Source organism: Lepisma saccharinum, chromosome 11, assembly GCF_977018435.1.
Source record: "Lepisma saccharinum chromosome 11, izLepSacc3.1, whole genome shotgun sequence".
Classification (NCBI taxonomy): domain Eukaryota; kingdom Metazoa; phylum Arthropoda; class Insecta; order Zygentoma; family Lepismatidae; genus Lepisma; species Lepisma saccharinum.
Window position 1 is genome coordinate 7,789,446 of NC_139239.1, and position 24,332 is coordinate 7,813,777.

Here is a 24,332-nt window from a genome sequence, read left to right on the forward strand (position 1 = left end):
GTCAGTTGTTAGACGAGATGTGTGACAGCTGGCTTGTCTTGATGAAGAATGATCCGACGGCGTTTGTTTGTTTTCCGTATTTGACCGAAGACCTCTGGCAAACAAATTGTTGTGTACCATTCAGAGTTGACCGTTCTACGTTCCTCTAAAGGCACAGTTGCCACATGACCAGTTTTCCTGAAAAAACAGGCGACCATTTGTTTCGATGTGCTTCGAGTGCGAACAACTTTTGTTGTATTGGGTTCATCTTGAAACACCCATACAGTCCACTGCTGTTTACGTTCCGGCTCATATGCATATATCCATGATTCGTCACCTGTTACAATCTTATATACGTCTTTTGAAGCACACGATTGTATTTATTGAGCATTTGTTTGCACCAATTGACGCGAGCGTCTTTTTGAGTTTTTGTCAAATTGTGTGGGATCCAACGAGAACATACCTTTCTCACAGCAAATGATCATGTAATATTTTATATATGCTGGTGGAACTAATGCCTATGGTTGCCTCAATCTCACAGTATGTCACATGACGATCTTGCAGTATTAGGTTTTGCACAGCATCAATGTTTTCTTGAACAACAACTGATTTTGGATGACCTTCGCGAATCTCGTCGGTGAGCGAATGGCGGCCACGATTAAATTCGTTATACCAGCGTTTCACAGTGGCAAAGGATGGGGCTTCATCGCCCAATGTGGAAGTAAGTTGATCGATGCACTCTTGTCTTGATAATCCACGTCGAAAACCGTAAAAAAATCATCGCACGAAAATGTTCACGAGTTAATTCCATTTTATTGTTGTCGCGCAAGCTCCAAGGCAACATAAACAACACAAATGAAGCTATTGACAAAACATTTGAAGTACGTTATGATCAATAATGCCAGACGATTTCTGCAAACGTCAAATCGCGCCTAACTTCAATCAGTGTTGCCAAGACTCATAATATCAATAGTGACCCTCGTACAACATTCATCATAAATACAACATTCATACAACGTTGTGGCAATGTTAGTGTGTTGACTGGGTAATTGGTTATCAAACCAATCCCTAAACAAATGTAACAATTGAACTATACATCAGACTAAACAAAGGTAACTAAACAATAGTGGAAGGCAATAATGGCCATAAAGCTTAACAATTTAATCAACTAACTGCTTTCTTTGTTGATTTCTTCATTGTATGTACAATTGTAAAAAAAAAAATAGAAAAAAATAAAACTCACTGCTTGAAAGAAAATATTAGATTCTATCACTAGGGGGCGATTCTTTTTTGCCGCGGTGTGTATTTTACCACTTTTAAAGCTTTTTTTTTAGTATGTGAATGAAGTTGATTATTGACATTTTTCAAGTTGTGTGAATTTCTGTTGCTCGTTTACAATAGCATATATAATCAAAACTTTCATATTGCAGTTTTTTACTTTATGTCCCAGGTTCCTAATTATTTGAGTCTGGGTGAACCCCAGAGCTGCTTTATGCAGAGACAAAGCTGGACCAAATTCCAACCTTAGTTCACCCTCCCTCAGAATCGGACCTGGTAATTCCCCCTTCTGGTTTCTATGTACTGGGGGATGGGGTTGAGATGGAATATCCTTGAAATATTTGGTATTTTCTTATTATTTGTAGTCCAAAAATTATAAAATAGACTAATATGATGACTTCAACATCAACCAAAGCTTATAGTTACAGTTGTAAGATAGGAATTGACACCTTTAGCAAATTTCAAGCACATTGTAATAAAAAAAAATCCTACGAATCCATTGCCACCCCATAATGAACTTTTGCACACAAATAATCAAGTGATGTGTTTAAAACATATTTTTTTTTTCAAAAAAATTAAGGGGTGTTTTTGAGATTTTCAAAAAAATATTTTTTGGAGGTTTTGAAAAATTACAAAATTCAAATAGCACAGTCATGCTGTATTTCAAATTAAAGCTTATTAAAAGCAGAAGAGAATGACATCAATTTGAGCTCTGTCAGTTTTTGATCTACAGCTGTTTAAAGATTTCAAAATGTCTTCAGCTTTTGGGATTTTTGCTTTTTTGAAAATCAATAATTCAAAAACTATGAGACTAAAAAAAATCTGAAATTTGGCAGTTTTCATCAACTTTACTGGTACTACCACTGATCCAAAAATTATCAGTTTCTCAGATATCAAGGTTCAGACTGTTGGATGATTCGTTCAGGTCCCAGATGAGGTAAAAATGGTATGCGGATGATGGTCGAGAGAGCCAGAATGTAGTCTGAATGAAAAAAGTTGAAGTTTTGTTGGAATTTTTCTTTTTTATATAGGTAGTGATTGCTGCTACAACTGTTTTAAGCATTGCCATTGGCTGGTAGCTTTTTTGAGTGGCAATAATCTGTGGTGGTTAAGTTAGGCTAGTTGGGTTTGGTTCACTTAGAAGAAGATGAAGAAAAATAATTGTAGCAGCAACACCAATCTTTTTTATATACTAGGGGCATTCAATAATGATTTCCCCTAACCCACTTCCAGTGCCCATATGGAGATGAAAGTGCACATGGAAAAATCTGCATCCTTGCATGGAACTATTTGCAATTTGTAAAGATGTAGAAAGTTGTAAGGACAAAGCCAGTGGAGAACAGGGCAGTTATCAGGTTCCTGCTCTTCAAATGGAACACACCACAACAAATTTTTCTATAGATGACGACGCTGTATGGTCCAGGTGCACCATCTTATGAGGTCATAGGCAATTCAAATGCATTTGGTGGAGGCTCATTTGGTGGTTTGGAGTCCATTTTGACCTGTAGGTCTAGTCTCGATTAGCCTATTCATGCATAAAGTAGATTTATAACAACAATTCAAACCACAATAACACGATCACAAAAGTTTTGGTCTTTGATCTGGTCAGATATGATGACTGAGCCGTGATGTGCCCCATGAAGAGTTGTGGGGGATGGCAGAGAAGTGACCGACTCAATGCTAACTAAGTGGATTTTTGGCATTCTTACAAGTTTGCAGATAAAGTAGATGAGCTGCATGTCGTTGCACGAAACTCTCTTTCAAGGGATAATCAAAGACTTCCAGTTCTTTTGCCAGTGATTCTCTCGCACCCTACATTCCCTGGTATTGATGGTATAAAGTCGATAATTACAGGATTAACAGGGAACAAGAAAACCAACCCTTCGGCTGCTCATGACGTTGGAATGTCTTCAATGTTGAGTATTTGGCAAATGTCAAGTTTGAATGAAATAAGAGAGAGAATGTATTGTATCCAGTTGATCCAGAGTTTTTATTTAAAATACTATTTTACTAAAAAATCACAAGACCTATTCAGAATACAAACTGTCCCATACCCGTTGTAGCTGATGAGGTAGGGATGTGAAAAACCAAAAAGCCTTCTCTTTACGACCGTCTTTGAACACTCTCTGAAAATTCCACAGATGATATCAACAGACAAGGAAGCTGCACCGCCAGTTTCTTCGCATTATATTATGTGAACGCATTCAAGGTTCCACAAGGGGCCTTGTAGCTGTAGAAAATTGGGCTAAAGTGATCTGTGAACATTGCAAAGATTAACTTGTTCAAAACCTGACACCATTCTAAAGTGGTCCGGGGAATCTCTGGAGAAAGGCTGCACGTTGCAGTAGAGAAGGGGAGAAAGCGAGTAGGCAGAGCGAAGCAGTACAAGCTCCTGTAAATGGCTAGTAGCTACAGTAGTTTTATCCCAACAACCCAATTCTGTTCCGTCTCACGCAGAAGGTGGGGGTGATGTGATTAGCACCATTTCCCTGGCCACCTTTACCTCCAGTTTCCTTCAGGTACTCACTTTATATGATGCTGTGTGGGTGCTGGAGCCGCTTGAACAGGTGGAAAAAAATCGCTGTTCTCCCCTGCCGGGGATCGAACCCAAGTCTCTTGCGTGGTGGTCAGATGCTCTAACGACAAGACACCGGTAAACTCGAAAGAAGAGCTCAGGGAGAGGATCTTAACAGCTGGTCAACACATCAAGGACACCATCACATCACGAGTTAAGAGACCAAATGTCCTTAAAGACCTGCTTGCCTGCATTCGTAACGGAGGTGCCCACTTTGATCAAGAAGTGTAATGTTCTTTAATTGTAATGTTCATTGATTCCATTCACATGAAGATGAATGAAGTATTATTTCTTGTACATAAATATGAATGTTAGCCACATTTGTACCTTGTTGGATAGCAGATGACACAAGGAAGTAATTTGTACGCTTCGTGCCATACCATTTTTGTTATTAATACATTGCCAAGTAAACTAAGAGTGCATATTTTTTATCATCACTTGTAAGTTTAGAACCACCCGTTACTTACATGTGATTGGTATTTGGGAAAAACTTTTTTTTCAACGAACCACTTATTTATTAGCTATCAGAAGACGCTGAAATAAGTTCCATACAATAAGCAGTTTTTTCTCAATTCATCTTTTTATGTGGAAAATTGTCATTTTTTAAAAAAAACAATTGAAATTCGATTATCTCGAAAACTACTAATTTTCGGACGGGGTATCATATGGTCAAATTTATTGCAAATTGTCTCTACTTTATCCCCTTTCAGGGAATACATCTAATTACCAGTCACCCTGTATATATGGATCTGTTGGGAATCGAAAGAATTTTGGTGCTCAGCCGGTTTACAATTTCTTACATGGCAACGAGTTATTTCCACAAATCGTACAGTTGACAAACACGAAACAAATAATTGGGACACAGACAAATAGAATACGAATAGAATCAAGTTAGAAAAAACGCGACAACAAAACCAAATACACGAATAGCCAACAATGTGAAGATTTTTCAGCACGTGAATCAGTATTTCCGTTTCGCTCCAAGCACGATGTTCGTACAGTTGACAAATTCGAAAAAATAATTGGGACACGGATAAAGACAAGCGAATAGAAACACGACAACAAAAACAAATACACGAATAGGCAATAATATGAAGATTTCTCAGCACGTGAATCGGAACTTTCGCTTCGCTCTAACCACGATGTTCGAGCGTCACCAGCCGGCAACAAACTACAAAATACCATAACAAAAGCAGCGTAGACAAAGCGCAAAGGGTCTCTCTTATCACAAAACGCACTACTAATCTTCAGTTCTGACGTCACCACGGAAAGCTTTCATTGTAACGCTGTGATTAATTTGTTAGGTTAGGCTTGTTAGGTTTTGTTCACTTAGTATAAATAATACATTTGCAGGGTATTTATGCTAAGAGAACCAAACCTAAATGACCTAAACTAACAACGTACTCACGCTATCTCTGACTTCAGAACACGAAGTTGGTAGCGCGTTGTGCGATAAAAAGAGGCCTTCACTGCCCTCTACGTGCCAGTAGAAAAGCAACCTGACCAATAACTCCTTGTACCAACGCTTATATGTCGCTAACGTCGCAAAGCCAGAAGTACGGGCATATGAGTTTCACCCCGCTGGTTTTCTAGCTCACGTGACATCCCGCAACACCGATCCCACCCACAGAGACCGCCCTCCACCCCTTCCAATTGGCCGGACAAAATCAATCCCGATACTTATTGGACAAACCCTGTACATATACACGATCATTCGTAGGCTCCGATTTTGAGGGGGCAAGGCCCTTTTTACCCCCCCCCCAATTCCTCAAAGTCTATGAATGATAATCGATTGATTTGGTTTATTTTACTTCGCTTCTCTGCACCTTTGGCTAATTGCGAAGATAAGGAGGAGTGATGATATGATGAAATTGACGAAGGCACACTCGCAAAGAACACCCATGCCCAGGCTGGGATTCGAACCCGGGACCTCTGGGGTCTTGGCATGCAACGGAGATCGGCACATGATAAACAAACAGAGGCGTCACCTGAAGGGTGTTCACGGAGCACAGGAACCTTCAACCGAAAACGGAAAATTTTAGTCCGCGCGTTCATTATATCCCCAGCGGTTAACAAAGGGAGCGGTACTCTTTGTTAAAAGAAACACCCAAGCTGCCGGTTTTCTCTTGAAGTAGAAGCAACAAACTGTAGTAGGAAAACGATGTTGCCAAATTGAAGAAGAGATAAAGAGGAAAAGCAGAAGGAAATGGTAAAGAAAAAAGAAAGAGAAACAAAATTAATGAATATGGAAAGAGAAAAGAAATACAGATGATGTTTACTGTAAACAGTCAGTGCTTGGGTACCCGCACTGTTCAGTCCGCAGTTCTCAAATAAAGTTTCGACATTGTGAGATAGCAGCTTAGTTGAAATGACACCCAAAAGAATTGCAAGATTAATGATATACTTCGAAGTGGATTTCTGTTTATTTTTTTTAAGAAGTGTAAAGAATATGATAATGGATATGCACATACACATAACTTTGTCGGGTCCAGCACCCCCCCCCCTCCTGCTCCCCAACAAGCTTCCGGTCAGCAGTGTCCCGGATTTTCACTTATGAAATATAGCAACCCTAATCATACCAAAAGTTGAATCCCCCCCCCTTTACGTGAACTCGCCCATGCCTGATATCATACTTTAGCTCATGGCTAGAAAATCCGGTTCTCTGTTTTATACATACACATTTATCGAGAAGAATAGTTATTAGCAAACAATATATTGTTTCATATCTCGCAATCTCTACCGCTTTCTTATTTAAAGGATTTATAATTTTAAAATTGTTGTAACCAAAGAAGAAAAGGACGAAATACGAGGGGAAAATGTCTGCTTAATACAAAGAAAACATACGTTAATATTAAATTAACGGATAGGGCATAGTGTATTATAATAAATATATAATGCGCTTATGCACTGAATACATTTTTCTTTATAATTTGGAGAGTTTTTTCCGAATCGTACTTCCCCTGTTGAATTACAAATACTCCCAATAATAATAATAAAAATTCTCGACCCACGGCAGCTAGGGACGACCAAAATTATGTCAAGTTTAGTGCTCTTTGTGCATAAACATTTAGCCCGTCTAAGCTACCCTGCCGTTGCGCTTTAACATATTAATTCTTAGGTTCAGGAGAATGTAATTCTCGGAAACTTATGACTTGCTGTATAATCTTAAAGATTTGCTAAACCCATTTTTCTTATCGATTTACACGAAAATTTCTTACCTTCATTTAAAATAACGTTTTAATAGCCATCCTATCGCTCTCCAATGTAAAGCTTAGGGCAACCAAATGACGAACGAAATTATTTAGGAACGCAACAGGGGTAGCGTGACGCCCCTAGCGGAAAAGTTTGGCAGTGCGCAGTGAACAGCCCCATTCCACTTACTCTGACGGAGTGATTGTTTCTTCTAAATTGAATCCCCCTCTAGGATTGACTTCGCCCCCCCCTTACAAACAATTCCTGGCTACGGGCCTGATTCACTATAAAGGCTGTGTCCGAAAGCTGCAAGACCATACTTGAAGCGAGCATACTTCGAGAGCATACTCGCAGTGCGGTCTTGAAGCCTGGAAGCGGAAAGCTTTCGAACTGCACTTCGACTGCAGCGCCAACACAAGTGAGGAATGCAACAAAAGTTGCTTCGAAACTAAAATTATCAAACATCGACTGTATGTGCCACTCTTGTTTTCCGTGAACAACACACAAATGACTCGCCGTGCAGTTTATATAACACAGCACGTTATTAATTATAGAAATATGAAAGAAATTTGCTCTTTCAAATTAATTTTCACACATTCCGCAACATGGTTTATGATCGCGGGAAAAGAAATTGTTTTCTCACTTTTAAACACCTTCTCACTATAGAAGAAAGAAACCACGCATATATGAATAAAACCAATAAATAAAATTCCATAGTATTTTAAAAACTTGTTTACTTACATTTCCACACAATGGAAGAACTACAACTACCAGCTGATTGACTTCAGACGTCCATTTTTTTAACAAATGAAAAGCAAGCACAGATCGCAAGTGTGCACCGCTCGTGTGCTGCGTCCTCTGGTCTTGTACACTCGTTTGCTTGGCGCTTTCGAACTGCACTAGGTGACGTCACTTCCGTCAAGACTGTACTTCAAGTATGTACTTTGTACCTTTTGGACACAGCCTAAATGTATTTAAAAAAAGGAGTAGTTACCACCTGGACTTGGTGGGATCTGGCAACTGTGGATTAGTTGAAGCTTCTCGAACAGCCTACATGCGAGATAAAAGTTAGTCGAGAGCTTGAGTCGAGAGTTTACTTTATAATAGGAGCACGCCACAGTCCACCCTTGGATGATTAAGAAATTTCTTATCAACCATTATTCTTAGAAAATAAGTCTTCTTGGCATTATGTTTTAAACGTTTTATTTGTTTAAAACATATTTTTTCGGCTCTTGTTTAAAACAACAAAAAACTGTTTATTTCTTTTTTCTTAAAAAAAATGCTAACCCTGGTTGTTACCCCAAGTGCAGAGGTCACCGCACGTCACTGCTTGATAATCGTCAAACACACACATCAAAATTGCGTCACGCAAACCATTTGCTCACAATAAAATGCCCTACTTACGAGATTAATACGCGCCTTCTTACATGCGAAAACACAATGAAAAGTAACTAATTACATTTATGGTCATGTTACAAGTAATTTGTTGATTCCAAAAGCTGATTATTCCTTACAGTAGCGGCGATTATGGGGGCAGTCGCCCCCCCCCCAGACTCTTTGCCACTTTTTTCCCCCGCACTATGCTAAACCTTATGTACCAATGGAAAGTAAACTGTCCTTGCCACCTTAGTTTTGGAACCTATTTCGCCGCCACTGATTCCTTACGTTTTCATTATTTTTGCTAGTTGCTGTTTAGAAGAAAAAAGAGCGTGGCCACGTCACCATACAGCACATTATTATATCCGTTTATTACCCCTCATGGATTCACCTACATGTACACCACTTGGGCGTGACTATGTTTATAGACATTGGTGACATTTCTTGGTTTTCCTTTGTGCATATGAAGTATTATAATCCATGATATTTTTTACAAAAATGGCAAGATCGTCTGTTCTTGAGATAATCTTTATTCTTCTCCTGGTACAAGAACGAATTGAACCTCGTAGCATCAACGACGAAAGGTGAGTTCTTTGTACACTTTCCAAAATATGAATGAATGCATTACGTGTATAAAATACACGCATATAAGAGACAAATAGAAATTTAAATGAAGTTTTATCGCTTAAAAATGCATATCCCCCCCTCTCTCTCTCCACACACACTTATATTTTCCTCCCGTTCAACACCTACCTAAGCAGCTATTCTTGAAATAAAATATTTTGTCTATTGTGATAATACGTTGAGGTGATTTTAAAAAAGAGTCATAGAAAATATTTTTAGAATATTTCATACTTGTACAAAGTAAATTCTACAAAAAGCGAGGAAGAGTTTTTTACCTACCAAAATATTTGGTTATACACGGGGGAAAAATGTGACCCCTAACTTTCCTGGCACTTCTGCGAATGACATAATCACAGGTGTTGCGAGTTGATACATTCTGATGTTTGGAAAGCCATCGATTCCTATGCGACTCCTGCCTCCCCGATGGTGCAGTGGTAACGTCGTCGCCTTGTAATCAAGGGGTCCTGGGTTCGATACCCGGTGAAGGCACTGGTTCAGATTCCACTTTAAATTGTAAGTCCAGTCACGATTAGCGATACTTCATTTACTCATTCAATGACCTCATTTACTTTCAATGGAATCGCTACAACGCACAAGTGTCCGTGACTGTACATTAGAAGCAAATTTACGTAGGTACACTAAAGGATCATTCAGTGGCTTTTTCGGAGTGTAGGAAGAAGTTATGATAAACCGAGAAAGGTTTGAAAAATGCTTTCAATTACATTCATACGTATTGCTTGTACGTACTATCCATTGCGTTTAGAATGTTAGCTGCAGGCAGGCACGTATCCAGGAATTCCTTTCGGGGGGGCTCAACACCATTTTTTGAGGGGTATAGTAAGAACCTCACAATTGTATATTTAAGACCAGTGGTGGCAATTGGGTTTCAAAACCGGGGGGGGGGGGGGGCGGAGGGCGGTGCAAGGAAAGTTTACTTTCTCTTGGTAGACAAGGCTTAACATTAAGAGGCCATAATGTTGAGGGGAAAAAATGGGGAGCAACTATCCCTTAAATCGTCGCCACTGTAAGGCTGTCATTTTAATCAGAACGTGAAATCGGAACATTTTTTACCACTCGACTCCTCTGTTTCCATGCATTGACATTGTGTGCCGGAACCATCTCAGTATGTGTGTTTGTCCATTTCATCTCATCAGACATAAAAACATCTATGGTGTCTTTGAGTGTTTTTACGAAGCTTTTACACATGCACGGGATGGACAATCCACTCGACAACGCAAGATTCAAATTGTGGGCTGCGAACTGGATGCAGACAGCTCTCGAATATTTCTCTCTGATTCGAGCCTGAACACCACTAAAGTGTCTTGTCCTCCCATGTTTGCAGCTCTTATAAAAGCCGAAACCCACCAAATTGTTCAGATTCAGGCCTTAGCACTCACAAGTGTTCAAAAATGCCTGTCACAGCTTCTGCTGTCTTGTCATATATCGGCACGAAACAAAGGAAGTCTTCTCGAATACGGCTGGATCACGAAAGAATTAATGCACAGTGAAAAACCCTTCAGTTCCCAACACATCTAATGTTTCGTCTCCCAGTATGATCAAATGCTTACTCATTCATCTCCAGTGACGTGCCCAAGGGAGGGTTGGTGAGGTCATAACCCCATTTGACCCAGTATTCTTTTTTTTTAAAAAAAAAAAAAAAGAATAACGTCAAAGACAGGAAAAAAATGACAAAATCAGGACTGACCACCAAAAATAGTAGGTATGGGTAACCCCTCTCCATTCCGAAAATCCTGGGCATGCCACTCTTTATCTCGGACACATTTTTTAAAATCAACTCACCAGAAGTTTTATCATTCCGTATTGGAGATTAAAGTAAGATGCGTTCTTCCTGCAGGTTTGGATATGATCCTTTAGGGTGCTGTCGTCTGCCTGCCTTCACACCTAACCTTAACAAGGACCTAATTTTCCATCCTTGTGAATTGGATTTTCAAGACTTAGGAAGGTTTCAGACCGAAGGACACCTGATACATGTCGATTGGAATGGGCCAATGAACAGCAACGTTTCATACCGTAGCGACACAAAAGGCCGCACAAACCTAATTTCGATTTGTGAAATCCTCAGGCGACAGGGTGTGAAATATCCCTTATTAGGCCACTGTCATTGTCACCTCGAAGTAGTAGCTCTTGTTGACAACAGTAGAAAAATGTCTCCTCAACCGGTGAGAATGCTCCTCAGTTTTCTTCTCCCTCCTATAATTTCTGTGCTTGTTCACTATACAGGCAACACCTTACGATTTGATATACACAGAACATGTACTATGTATAACGAAAAATCGGTTGAAGTCAATGATGGCTAGGTGGCTCAGTTGGTAGAGCCCTGATTCGGGTTCTGGTAGAGCCTGCAATTTCCGCCTAAAATGTCTAAATATGCAACATCTTCTCAACATTCATAAAATTTTCGGTTGTCTCTTTATGGTTGTTAAGTGTTTGAATGTGTTTCGAACCCAGTAGGCTTAAACAAAAGTATTTTTTATACCATGAAATTCTCGGACTGCATATACGAAATTTAGTTCTGGCAAAACTAAATCATCACTCAAAACTTTGATCTTCAGTTGATGTATGCAGCTTATTTCTCTTTTAATAAACCATTGAAATATCCGGTACTGATGAAATATTCACGAGAGAGAGAGAGAGAGAGAGAGAGAGAGAGAGAGAGAGAGAGAGAGAGAGAGAGAGAGAGAGAGAGAGAGAGAGAGAGTGCAAAATAAAAAAATCCTGGGGAGGGAGGGGGGGCTCGAGCCACCTCAACCCCACCTTGGATACGTGCTATTAACAATAACAGGGTTATAGAACATTATCCGTCTTGTCTCGATAATTATTGCTCCCAAATTATCATCACGTTATTCAAGAAGCCAAAATTCTAATTTTATCTAGTGTAAACAGAAAAAATTCCTGAAGGGGGCTCGAGTCTCCTGATTCCCACCTTGGATACGTGCTAATGACAGTAATAGGGTTATAGAACACTCTCCGTCTTGTCTCGATACTTATTTCTCTCAGATTTATAAATTTATTATCTTCACATTATTCAAGACGCCAAAAATCTAATTTTATCTAGTGTAAATTTAAAAATTTCCTTAGTGGGAGCGACTCGAGCCACCTTATCCCCACCTTGGATACGTGCTATTAACAATAACAGGGGTATAAAACATTCTCCGTCTTGCCTCGATAATTATTTCTCTCCTTAAATTATTTTCACATTATTCAAGAAGCCAAAAATTTAATTTTATCTAACGTTAACTGAAAAATTTCCTGGGGAGAGGGTCGAGCCCCTTGTGCCATATCTTGGATACATGCTATTATCAATAACAGGGTTACTGAACATTCTCCGTCTTGCCTCGATAATTATTTCTCTCCTTAAAATATTGTCACATTATTTTATTTCACACCACAAGAAACAAAAAAAAGCTCATTTTATCTAGTGTAAACCTAAAACTTTCGGGGGGCTCGAGCCCCATAAGCCCCCCCTCTGGATACGTGCCTGGCTGTAGGCCCATGGTCAAGGTGTGGCAAGGCGCCCTTGCTACTCACTTTTAAATGTGAACCCATAAAAACCGACGAAAATAACATTGACGATATTTCAGATTTTGCAAGAATTTCGATATTTTTCTCCCTCTCTGTCGTCCTGTGGATTGAGAATAATAAAAAGTGCTGCTTAAACTCTGAAATTATGCTAAATGCTTCAAAATTGTGCTATGATTTATTATTTTCTTCTTCGGATAACTGTAATTCTGCATTTACTTTTCTCGAGTTTTTAACTTTTGTTACTTATTACTAACAGTTAGCTATGTAATAGTGTACATTTTCGCACAAAATTGTTTACAATGGCATAACAAACGAAATGGATTCAACATAAAACTTAAAAAGGTTTGAGAAAATTGCTTACCTTCAACTTTCTGGCGATTTCCTGCCATAAAATCTCCTGACAAACGAAATCTGGCAGGATGAAGAAAAGAGAGACATGGTGGCATGGTTGTTTTTGACATATGCCATCTTGTGAAGTAAAAATAAGATTTGGATATAATTTTATTTTTATTCCCTGAAAACATGTTTCTTTGAATCCGATTTCCCTCTCCCAGGGACGGGCGTTTGCAGATTATGCTAGATTTTACCATTATGCCAAAAGCAGGGTGCTGTGCCAACAAAGATCAAACTTTGCTTGGTTAGTACCATTTTGCTGGGGTTGGCATCACTGATTGAGGAAACTCTTGCTGGATCCTCGAGCCTTGTCGATCTTCACAACCTTCCCCCTACCTTGCACCAACCCTTCCACTCCTCACCCATCTGTCTGTAAGATGACCGCCGATGTTCTTCAGTGAAGCATGCGTATCCATCGTCTTTGGGCAGCGACTGGAGCGAGCGACAGCAGTCTAGTCAACTATTGACAGTAGCTAACCTAGGCAATTGTACATACATTGCACTCATAATTTTATAACACACATTAAACTGGAAATAAGTACAAATGAACTCACTTCCTACATGGAACAATCGCCCCTGGGATCATTTGCATATGGAAAAAAGGGTCCAGTGGCGGATGATATTTTTCTTTTAACTACCGCCCGTTAGATATATTCAAGTTTTGTTGTTTTTTTATGCCTCGTATCTGGTGCAGATATGTCGTGGGTGAAATTCGAGATTTATTCTTATGTTGATTAACGGATCATTGTGTTTTTGTACTTTTAGTGGGGCGATCACTCAATGTTAGACATTAAGGGACATGTATGGTATCGAGCTGTGAGCCCTGAAAATGTGTCAAAACTGAGATTCCTCCTAAGTGTGAGGTGGGGAGTGTGATAAGCAGTGGGGAGGCGTGACACTTTTATGTAGTCCTCTCAAGATTTGCAGAATGTCAGGATTGATAATTTAACCGGGAGGCGGGTGTGGGGGTGGGGGGGTTGCAATAATTCTGCGGGGTAAACAGCAAGATCATTGCCCTTTCAAATTTATAAGTTCACTGCAATACAATAGACATTTAAATGACAAAGGAATAATAAAATAATAAATCTTATTAATTTGCATTCCTTTTGTAATCTTATAAAAATGGATGTATGTGTTTGTGTATGTTTGTTCCGGCATAACTCTTGAACACCTGGAGCGATTTCAACCAAACTTGGTACGCGTATCACTTGCAATATGGAAAGAAATACTGAGCGGGTAAGACACCCCTGGGGGTGGGGGTGGGGAGGGGATGACGTAAAAATAATCGAAAACGACCGATATTAGTGTGGAATAAATAGTTTTCGGGGTCGCTAAGATGAATAGTGACACTCCAAATGCCGTTCAACTCCATGTTCATCACCTATCGGGATGGGGGGTGAAAAATAAAATGTCAAAAATGACCTAGATTAGTCTCGAATCCATAGTTTTTGAAGTCTCTAAGCTAATTGGTGGCATTCACGATGACCAAACTTGGTATACATATGACTTACAATCTGGAAAGAAATACTGCGTGGGTAAGACACCCCTGTCACCCCTAGGGATGGGGGTGGGAAGGGGTGACATGTAAAAATAATCGAAAAAGACCGATATTAGTGTAGAATCCATAGTTGTCGGGGTCGCTAAGATGAATAGTGACACTCCCAATGCCGTTCAACTCCAAGACACCCTAGGTGTGGGGGTGGGAAGGGGGTGACATGTAAAACGACCGATATTAGTGTGGAATCCATAGTTTTCAGAGCCGCTGAGATGAATAGTGACACTCCCAATGCCGTTCAACTCCAACTTCATTTTACACTATAGTTAGAATTCATAATATTCCTCTCTAATAGAAGATTGGGATAAATAAATACCCGGGCAACGCCAGGCAATCAGCTAGTCTTCTATATATATAAAAATGGATGTATGTGTTTGTGTATGTTTGTTCCGGCATAACTCTCGAACGCCTGGAGCGATTTCAACCAAACTTGGTACACATATGACTTGCAATCTGGAAAGAAATACTGTGGGGGTAAGACATCCCTGGCAACCCTAGGGGTGGAAGTGACATGTAAATATAATAAGAAAAGGGTCGATATTAGTGTGGAATCCATAGTTTTCTGCGTCTCTAAGATGAATAGTGTGGAATCCATAGTTTTCGGGGTTGCTAAGTTGAATAGTGACACTCCCAATGCCGTTCAACTCCAAGACACCCTAGGGGGTGACATGTAAAACGACCGATATTTGTGTGGAATCCATAGTTTTTGGGGTCGCTAAAATGAATAGTGACACTCCCAATGCCGTTCAACACCAAGACACCCCTGGCACCCCTAGGGGTGGAGTGGGAAGGGAATGTATGGTAACGACATGATGAATGTCACTTTCCCACAGGTACTTTGCCACAGCTGATGAACTCAAAGATGCTGTCACTACATTGTTGAATACATTGGCAGCAACCAGGTACAATAACAGTATCAACTAACTAGTATCACACTATGATAATTGCTTGAATGGGTGTGGTGATTATGTGGAAAAGTAGAGTAAGGTATGTTGTTTCTGTATCATAAATCGTTTGCACACATCATTTGTCATTTCTGTTTTTCACCAAAACGTTCCTTTTTTCTGGATGACCCTCATACATCTCTGCTCTCAAGGGTAACAACAGGTGGATTTCAGATGGTAGAATTTCATTCCTAATGTGTGTAAAATGCTGCTGAATATAGTGGAACCTCGATTTCACGTTTTTCAGGGAACCAAGCTGAAACAACTTAAAATGCAGGAAAATGTAATATCTGGGGAAATTTCTTAACATTTTTCTATGTTGGAGCCATCACGCTTGAATATATAATGCAAGAAAATGTAAAATCCGGGAATGTAAAATTGGGGTTCCACTGTACATACAGATATTACATACAACTTTTTACAAAAATAATGTACATTCTGCATTGCAGGTGGGTAAGCAACAAAGCAGGAGATGCCAAACGATTTTCAGACACTGGCAATTCTGAAGTTTACATAGACAGCAAACCAAACAAGAAACTGAAACCATACAAAGATGTTGAAGATCATGAAGATGTAGCACCTTTGGCTGAAAATCCTATTATAATGAATGCTGTAGAAGATAAAAATGTTGAAGCTTCAAATAAGAATTCGCAAAATGAACATCAAGGAAAGATCTACTCGAAACAATCAAGAGGTGGCAATAGGTATGAAAAGAAGACTGACGAATCCGAACCTATAGCAGAAAATGCCAATTTAGATGTTGCCGAAAACAGAGAACTAGCAAATCCTTTAAGATCCCTGGAGCCAGGTATAGACACTGATAACGAAATGCAAGTTGACGACGAAGAACAAGAAGTGGCACTGCCTTTAGAAAGTAGTGACTTTGAGGAAAAAGGTACAGACATGCAATCTGCAAATGTTGCATCACAGGAAGAGCAGGATATGGTTAATCCTAGTGAAAACCAGGGTAACTATGATGATATACCTGTTGAACAGGAGCTAGGGAGTTATGAGAATTCTCTCCAGGACCCTAGCATGTATTCTGCAAGAGACACAAATGCAAATAGCGTTCGGAAGAGGAGAGTAAATTATATTGTTCCTCAAAGAGAAAAGATTTCTGGCAAATTATCAAACAAAAATATGCATTACAGACATAATTCAGCTTCTAATCTCCCTAATAGCAACATTGCAAGTAAACCAATTCATAAGAGTGGGAAAATTTCAGGTCAAAGTGTTGACAATATCATCGCAAAACCCAATTCGGATTTTGTAGAAGTAAACGAAGAAATGTCTGATGACACAGGGAATGAAAATGCTCTGGGAAAGACCAATTCTAGAAATTCAGTACTCAGCCAAGAAGAGAGAAGTTCTGTCACTGCCGGAAGTTGCATGAAACTCAACAACACTCCTGCCAAAGTCATACGGAGTGCAGTCAGTAAAGGCAACAAAGGAACTAAAGGTGACTGGAGGTCTCAGTTACATGGCATGGAACATTCAGAAAGGCAGGAAAAGAGAGGTTCTCTGGTGAACAGAGGAATCAGTATTCAAGAAGGACCAACAAGAAATGCAGACGTTAAAGATGATCAAATAGCAAGCGACTCTCAAATGGAAATTGACGAGCAAAATAATTTAGCTTATTCAGATGTTGATTCTAGATTGAATGAAGATCAAGTTCCGGAAATAGATGCTTCAGCTGGTATTGAAAGTGAAAATTACTTGAACAGCGATACCGAAAATTCACAAGCAGATGCCAGTCAGATTGTGCCAGATGACATTGTAGAAGAAATTCATAAGCAACAACATTTATCAGACATCTCTATCAAAAATAAAAGACCCTATTTAACACATGAACAAAAACGAAACCAAGAGTTACAACAGCCACTACAGGTGGAACTGGATCATGGTACATTATCTAACTCAAAGCAACTGAAACATAAGTTTGGGAGAGGTTCAGAAAAATCCAAAGATGAATTTCAATATGACACCGATGAGAAACATGGACAAGAAACTAGTAAAAAGAGTTTAGAGATAAAGCAGAGTAAAGGGAAATTTGAGGATACGAATGACAGAAGCATGATCGATCCAAATGCAGAGGAAAGCATGTTAAGGGATGACAAGTTTGTCTCTTTACAAGATGAAAGAGGTGCACACTCTGAAGGATCAGAAAATAACAAGGGAGGGCCTGTTAGAGAAGACGAACCAAGTGAAATCGAAAGAGAAGAACCAGCTGTTCAAGGTGAAGATGGCAACATGGGAGAAGAAAATGCTGAAAATTTTGAGAATACTGAAGATAAAAGCAACGAAGATCATGGAGATGCAGGAGATGCTAGTGAAGAAAAAGTTGCTGAAGTACAGAAAAATGCAGATGACCTGTCCAGTCAGGTAGACATCCAAGAGATGCACAAACCTCCAAGGGAGGCTGCTGGTGGTGTAGATGAAGTTGCACAAAACAAATTTGAGGAAGATGAATCTGGAATTGCAGATAAGGATGAAGGTGTAATTGAAAATGTGGAAGAAAGTCAGTTGGATGCTCAAGATTCAGGAGAGCAAAGTGACAGTGACAGAACCGAATATCTTGATGACGAAGGAGAAATCTCAAAATATGATGATTTACAGGGAGAGAATGGGGAAAGTAAACAGGCAGTTAATGATGAACAACAGAAGGAGAGTGATGTATTAAGTAAAAGAGAAGTGTTGACTGGTGAAAAAAGGCATACATTTCAAAACAAACAAGAGACTAATAAAATTACAGACAGAGAAGAGAGAACCAGGAGATCTGCTGAAATTTACAAGGAGAAGGGTGCATCAAGGAAAGAGTTAAATGTGCAAGCAGGTGGACATATGAAAATACCTCTTGATATACCAAACAACAGCCCACTCATCCCATATGAGGATCAACTAGCAGCACAAGAAGAAAATCAGAACTTTATGAAAGAACTTGGTTCTCCGGTTCAACCAGTTGCAGAATATGAACATTCAATTGAACATGCAGTACTTAAAGAGCCAGTCGATGCCATATCTCCCATTCATAGAAGATCTGTGAGGGAGAACAATAAAAAATCTGGAGAAAATGTTATCAAGCAAAGTATAAAAGGAATGAAAAAGGAATTTAAACAAAACACCAGTGGAACAAAATCTAATCCAGATTTCAAGAAGGTTCTGGTAACACTAAAAGAACAAGAGTTAGCACAAGCTAATCTCTTGGATCCAAGCCTTGATTATGGAATGATGGAATCCCACTCTACAATTCGTAAGCGAAACGTTAACCCAGAACTCAACAAGCCAAATTTCAATATGGGCATCAAAGAATCAGAAATTAATACAAATACAAAACAGCAACAAACACAAGATGCCAAAACTAAATTAAATGTTCAGGCATCCACTTCAAAAGATTCCGCTAATATACACAATGATATATCGAAGGGAAAAACTGAAATGATAGCTTCACCTTCCAAATTCAGTGGACCTGGAGACAGTGAATTTAACGATAGTGGTATCTATGAAAGAACATCATACTCCTCTAATGAACATCACAAGAAAGTATTACCACAAAATTACCAATACAATTACATGCACTATATCAGACCCGGAGTTATAAAGTATGATCAAATTATTCCTGTTGATTCCAATGAGGTGCCAAGTTACACTAATGATTTCCGGTATAATAAAAATGAAGCTCATTTGGCAGAAGACCAGAGGGAAGGCTATGATCAAGATAAAAGCTTTCTATTTCGAGCAGAAGATTCCTTATTATTTCAAAACAAGAGAGGTGAACCTGACTTTCAATATGATGATCATGATGATGATGATGTATCTGAAGTCCATGGAACAGCAGGATTATTTAACAAGAAGCATTCCATGATACATCTGCAATGGCCTTTTGTGAGTAAAATGGTATATGTCAGGATTGCTTAGCAAATAATCTCTAAACTCAATGTGTATTGATTTCAGGAACATAACCCTGGTTGATGTAGTCTTAAGATAATGATTCCACTTAACTGATTCCCATGGTATCAAACTAATCGGTTTGGTATCAGTTCAACTTCAATCACTAATACCTTTTCTGAGTATGGTTATCTTGAAGAATCCACAAAATGTCAGGCAACATCACTTGCACCAATACAGGACATTTCATAATGTTCTTTGGGGTTAGGATAATTTATTACACGAAGTGTGTTGCATTTACTGTAATGAAACAGCATCAGTCGAAACAGGAACTCCGTTGTTGTTTTTTTCTCTCATGTCATAGTTCACATTCCAGGTGCTGCGTGGAGCTAGTTTATTGCATTCATGAAAATGGCTGCTACACCTGTTGAGAAATAGGTTTGTGTGTTGGAATTCCACGCAACGAAGTCCACAATCACTGTCCAACATGCATTTCCTTTAAAATTTTGTAAGGACCCACCTGGTGACAATTTGATTTGTGAAGTGGTATAAACAGGTTGCTTGTGTAAGAGCAACTCAACTGATTGCCCACCTACTGCCTGAGAAGATGTGAATGCATTCCTACAAGTTTTCTGTGTAGCCTAGAGATATCATTTGCACATGCAGCTACAGAACTGGATATGTCAAAAACAACTGTGTGGAGGGTTCTTTGTAACTGTTTGTGCTTCAAACCATACTGACTCTTAACTGCTGCAGCAGCTGTCCGATGATGATCACAGGCTTTACAATGACTTTCGTTGCAAGTTTCTCAAAAAAGGGTGGCTGATGAAGCTTTTTGTGGACAAGATATTATTTCATGATGAAGCTACATTCCAAGCAGCCTTTGTGGACTATACCCATGATTCACCAAAAGTGAACACATTCTGTGGCATCTCCTGTGAACGTGTGTATGGAAAGATCAGTAATAGGACTGACATACCTGGATATGTTTCAATTCTGGCTTCTGCCCCAATTGCGTGGCAACCCACATTTCGTTTATGAGCAGCCCACTTCCAGTCCGTCATTCACTAAACACAGAGCTACCAGGGTACTAGAGAGTGTGAAGCTGAACATAACCAACATCTTATGCTATGTCCCTCAAGATCACTGATCCTCACACCTATTGATAGTTAGAAGGGTGCATCACTGCGGCAGTAAACACTATCAACAGGCCCAAGTTGAAAATGGTGTGGCACGAATGAAATAGCATGTCAACATCTGCCATGCCAGCCGGGCTGCACATATTGAACATTTGCATGTGAAAATAACTATGCGAGTTCCTGTTTTGACTTGTTCTGGTTTCATTGTGGTAAGTGCAATACTATTCTTGTATAAATTATCCTAACCCCGAAGAACATTATGAATATCCCTGTATTGTGTGGAAGAACAAATCTTGAGATTAAATGACAACTATTTTAATTATTCAATTATCTTATACATGAGAAAATGAAAACTTTAAAATTAGGGATGGGCCGATATGAAATTTTGGCCGATACCGATAAAGATAACCGATATTCTACCGATCCGATATAAAATTAGAAATAGTCCTTGAAGAACCTGAAAGGTTCATTGACCACCTTAATAAATGTGTGTTTCAAGGTTGCAGTGCAAAAGAAATTGCATATTTAGACATCTACTTTTTTAGAAAGTAGGGCATGGAGATAATCCATAAAAATTACAACAAAATGGCAGAATTTTGCACTAAATTATCAGATATTTATCGATATATCGGATCGGTAAAATAATTGGTAATTTTACCGATACACCAATATGCCTATATCGGCAGATACTCATAGAGTACTAGTTAATCGGTCCCATCCCTATTTAAAATACAACTCTGGTATATTTATATGGTATAGTTTTCAATGGGATGCTTACGCCTTAAAATTCATAAATAATTGAAACCTAAGATTATTAACATCAAATAATACATTTCAATATTAACATTACTGTATTCATTGCTAACATTTTCGCATATCCTGTAACTAACTATTTACTTTTCTAATTTTAGGTTGTTGTTTTTTTACATACATACATACATGTTCATAAATTCACATTGTAGTCATCCCAACATTGTAACATTTGTGTTTGTCACATATTCTGAACTAGTTTTAAAAAAATTACAATGTTAAAGTATCAGCATTGGTATTGGTTGAAAATCATATTAGCTCAGCTTTAGTAACAAACACACAGATTTAAAATGATTATGCCTTATTTATCTTGTATATCTCTGTTGATCTTAAATGCCCATATGATCAATGGCAAATTGTTGTTAGGAAATAATCAATACTGCATACTTTCAAATGGTATTTTAGCTTTTAAATGCAGTTTTTTGTTCTAATTTTCCTGTGATATCTAAGGCACAACTATAAAGGAAAATACATAAAAGAATAGGTAAGAAACTGGATATTGCCACTTCAAAATAGTATAAACAACTCCACAAAGTGAACCTCCCATGTTCAAGAAAATTACTTTCTCTCGTGCACTTCACATTATATTATCAGAGAAGAGAAGATCTCATAGAGATACATGATAAAGTTGGAAATATATGGTAATTGTATTACAACACAGATTATTCCTTTTATCATAGACATGACCTCATAGATTCTTTTAAATCAGATGCTACAATAATTCCTGGTGAAATTCTGAATACTGGAAATGAGGATTTGGTTGTCGAAGTGGGTGACCTTAGATTGGAATTTTTCTGTAATGTCCCTGTACATGTCAATATAGTGGTCTGTATACTAGGTTCAAACCCTGGAAAAACTCACCATTTCATAGTGTTTGAATGGGCAAAAATTTATTGGGGAAGGGTGCCCTTTCTAATTCATTTTTTGAGGTTTTGAAGTGACATGAAATTGTGATTACAAATACATACTTTACAAGTAATTACGAAAGTGTATCATTAAAAAAACAAAAAAAAAAAACCCAGCAAGGAACGGATTTGAAGTATGTCATGCTTGTTTATAATAAAAATAGCTATTTACTAGTATAAAATGTAACACATAATTAACTTCTTACCTTGAATACTTAATTTGAACAGGAACTCCACTTTTCTCTCCTTTTGGGTAAATTTCAGTGTCCTGTATTCATGAAATTCCTCTTCCAAACATTCTTTCATTTTCAGAAGAATGCCCTTCTAAACATATACCACATAGCTTGACTGGACTTGTTTTTGTGTGGTTCTGTGATATGACTTAATCCTCATAAGAGTTTTAGAAGGAAATGTTTATGATTTGAAGCTTATCCTCATACATAAACAGAGTAATTGATGTTGCTGTCAACAGTCACCCATTTTAGTTCACTACACAAAACACAGCACATAACAGTCACAAAAATGTTATTTCAGACACCCACTACACTACACACAACTTTCCCTTAAAAAAAAATCCATGCACTCTGAACGAACATTTTCTGCCTCATTCGATTTTAGCTCAACCTAGAGGGGGTTCCTGGACTTTGTCAGGAAATTAATTTTAGCAACAGTCCTAAACCATTCCTGGTCAGCCCACATCTTCTCTTCCCAAGAACGAAACGAAAATTATTCATCACAATGGAAATGTACCTACTCTTGTTTGAAGAGGTCAACACTCTCTTTTTCGACTCTTAGTGCAAGTGTTCATTGGAACAGTGGGAAAGTTTCCTGTCATGTGAAACCCCTTGTTCCATTCTGTTAATTTTTTGGCTCTGAAATACTCCGTTCCTGGGAAAATTTAATGTATGGAACTACAATGATCTGAAAAATAGTGAAAGATTGGCTTTGTTCAACAAATATGTATGTTGGGTGGCATGCTACCCAATTTCCCTGCATTTCTTCACCTCGAGAGCTCATCAAAGAAAGGTTGCCAACTCCTGAAGCACCATCATCTTATTGAAATGAACAATTTTCTGCACACTTTCTTCTGTATTTTAATTTCTGGGTGATGGGCTTCACAGATGGTCTAGAACAGCAATTCTCAAAGTGTGCTCCATGGAGTCATGGGGCTCTGGATTGCTTTCTGTGAAAAATCCCTCGTTGCACCTTCATACTTGCAAAGTCACCTCAGCAACTAATTTCGAGTATCCAGAGTCCCTACCACAACTTAGCAGGCATAGAACATAGGAAATGCTAAAAGTGTATGTATGTTGTTAGCTCAAACCAATACTTCTTAAAATCGAATTCCCGAATTCTCATTGGCTGTAAAAATACAATTTTGCTCTCACAGGCATAGAAAAACATGTTGGGGCTCCATAACCTTGTCTCCGAGTGAAAATGATTCCGTGGTTTGATATGTTTGAGAACCGCTGTTTCTCCTGACATTAGGATCTTATCATATCACTATGGCAAATAAAGTGCACTGCCCTAACAGCAAACTTCCTCGTGTGTCTCCATAGCACAATACAATGCAAATGGAGGGAACTGTACTTTTACAAAAAGGCATGCACCTCACACTTCTGACTATTGTTCATAAAGTTTAATTCATTTTCAGAACAAAAATGACCACACAAAAAGTACATCTCCACAGCAAGGAACATCTCAGAACAATGATAATGGAAATAAATTTCTTGAGCATTCCCCACCTTCAAGTTCCATTGAAAATGATCGAGATATGGTTAAGCAGTACCTCGATTCATTTGGGGCTTTACCAAACTATGAGGCTGAGGTGTCCAGAATAAAACGTGTCAAGAGACAGAAGGCTTTAGGAAGTCTCCAAGATGTTGCAGATCTAAATGAAAATGGCTAACAAGGTGAAATTAAATAATTGTAAAAATGTAGTATGTATTAATACTTTTGTAGTGGTTTGTAAAACAGTGCTTATAGCTGTTTTGAGGACATTTTCTAGAAAATACTATGTAGTTTTTTTTTAATTACAACAAATTACAAAAACCGTGGTCTTATTTTATTAGTTGTCTGACTGCTGGTAACATTGGATATTAATTAGCATGTAATGTTAGTTGGATATTATTT

At 38.6% G+C, this 24,332-nt stretch overlaps 1 protein-coding gene across 1 annotated transcript; it reads left to right on the forward strand.

The window, feature by feature from the left end:
• The first annotated feature begins 8,845 nt into the window (after positions 1–8,845).
• LOC145994611 (uncharacterized) lies at positions 8,846–24,233 on the forward strand. The gene is made up of 3 exons (XM_083130662.1): positions 8,846–8,985; positions 15,910–19,342; positions 23,854–24,233. Exons 1-3 carry the CDS (start codon positions 8,882–8,884, stop codon positions 24,106–24,108), a joined length of 3,792 nt encoding a protein of 1,263 aa, XP_082986788.1. The 5' UTR covers positions 8,846–8,881; the 3' UTR covers positions 24,109–24,233.
• The last annotated feature ends 99 nt before the right edge of the window (positions 24,234–24,332 follow it).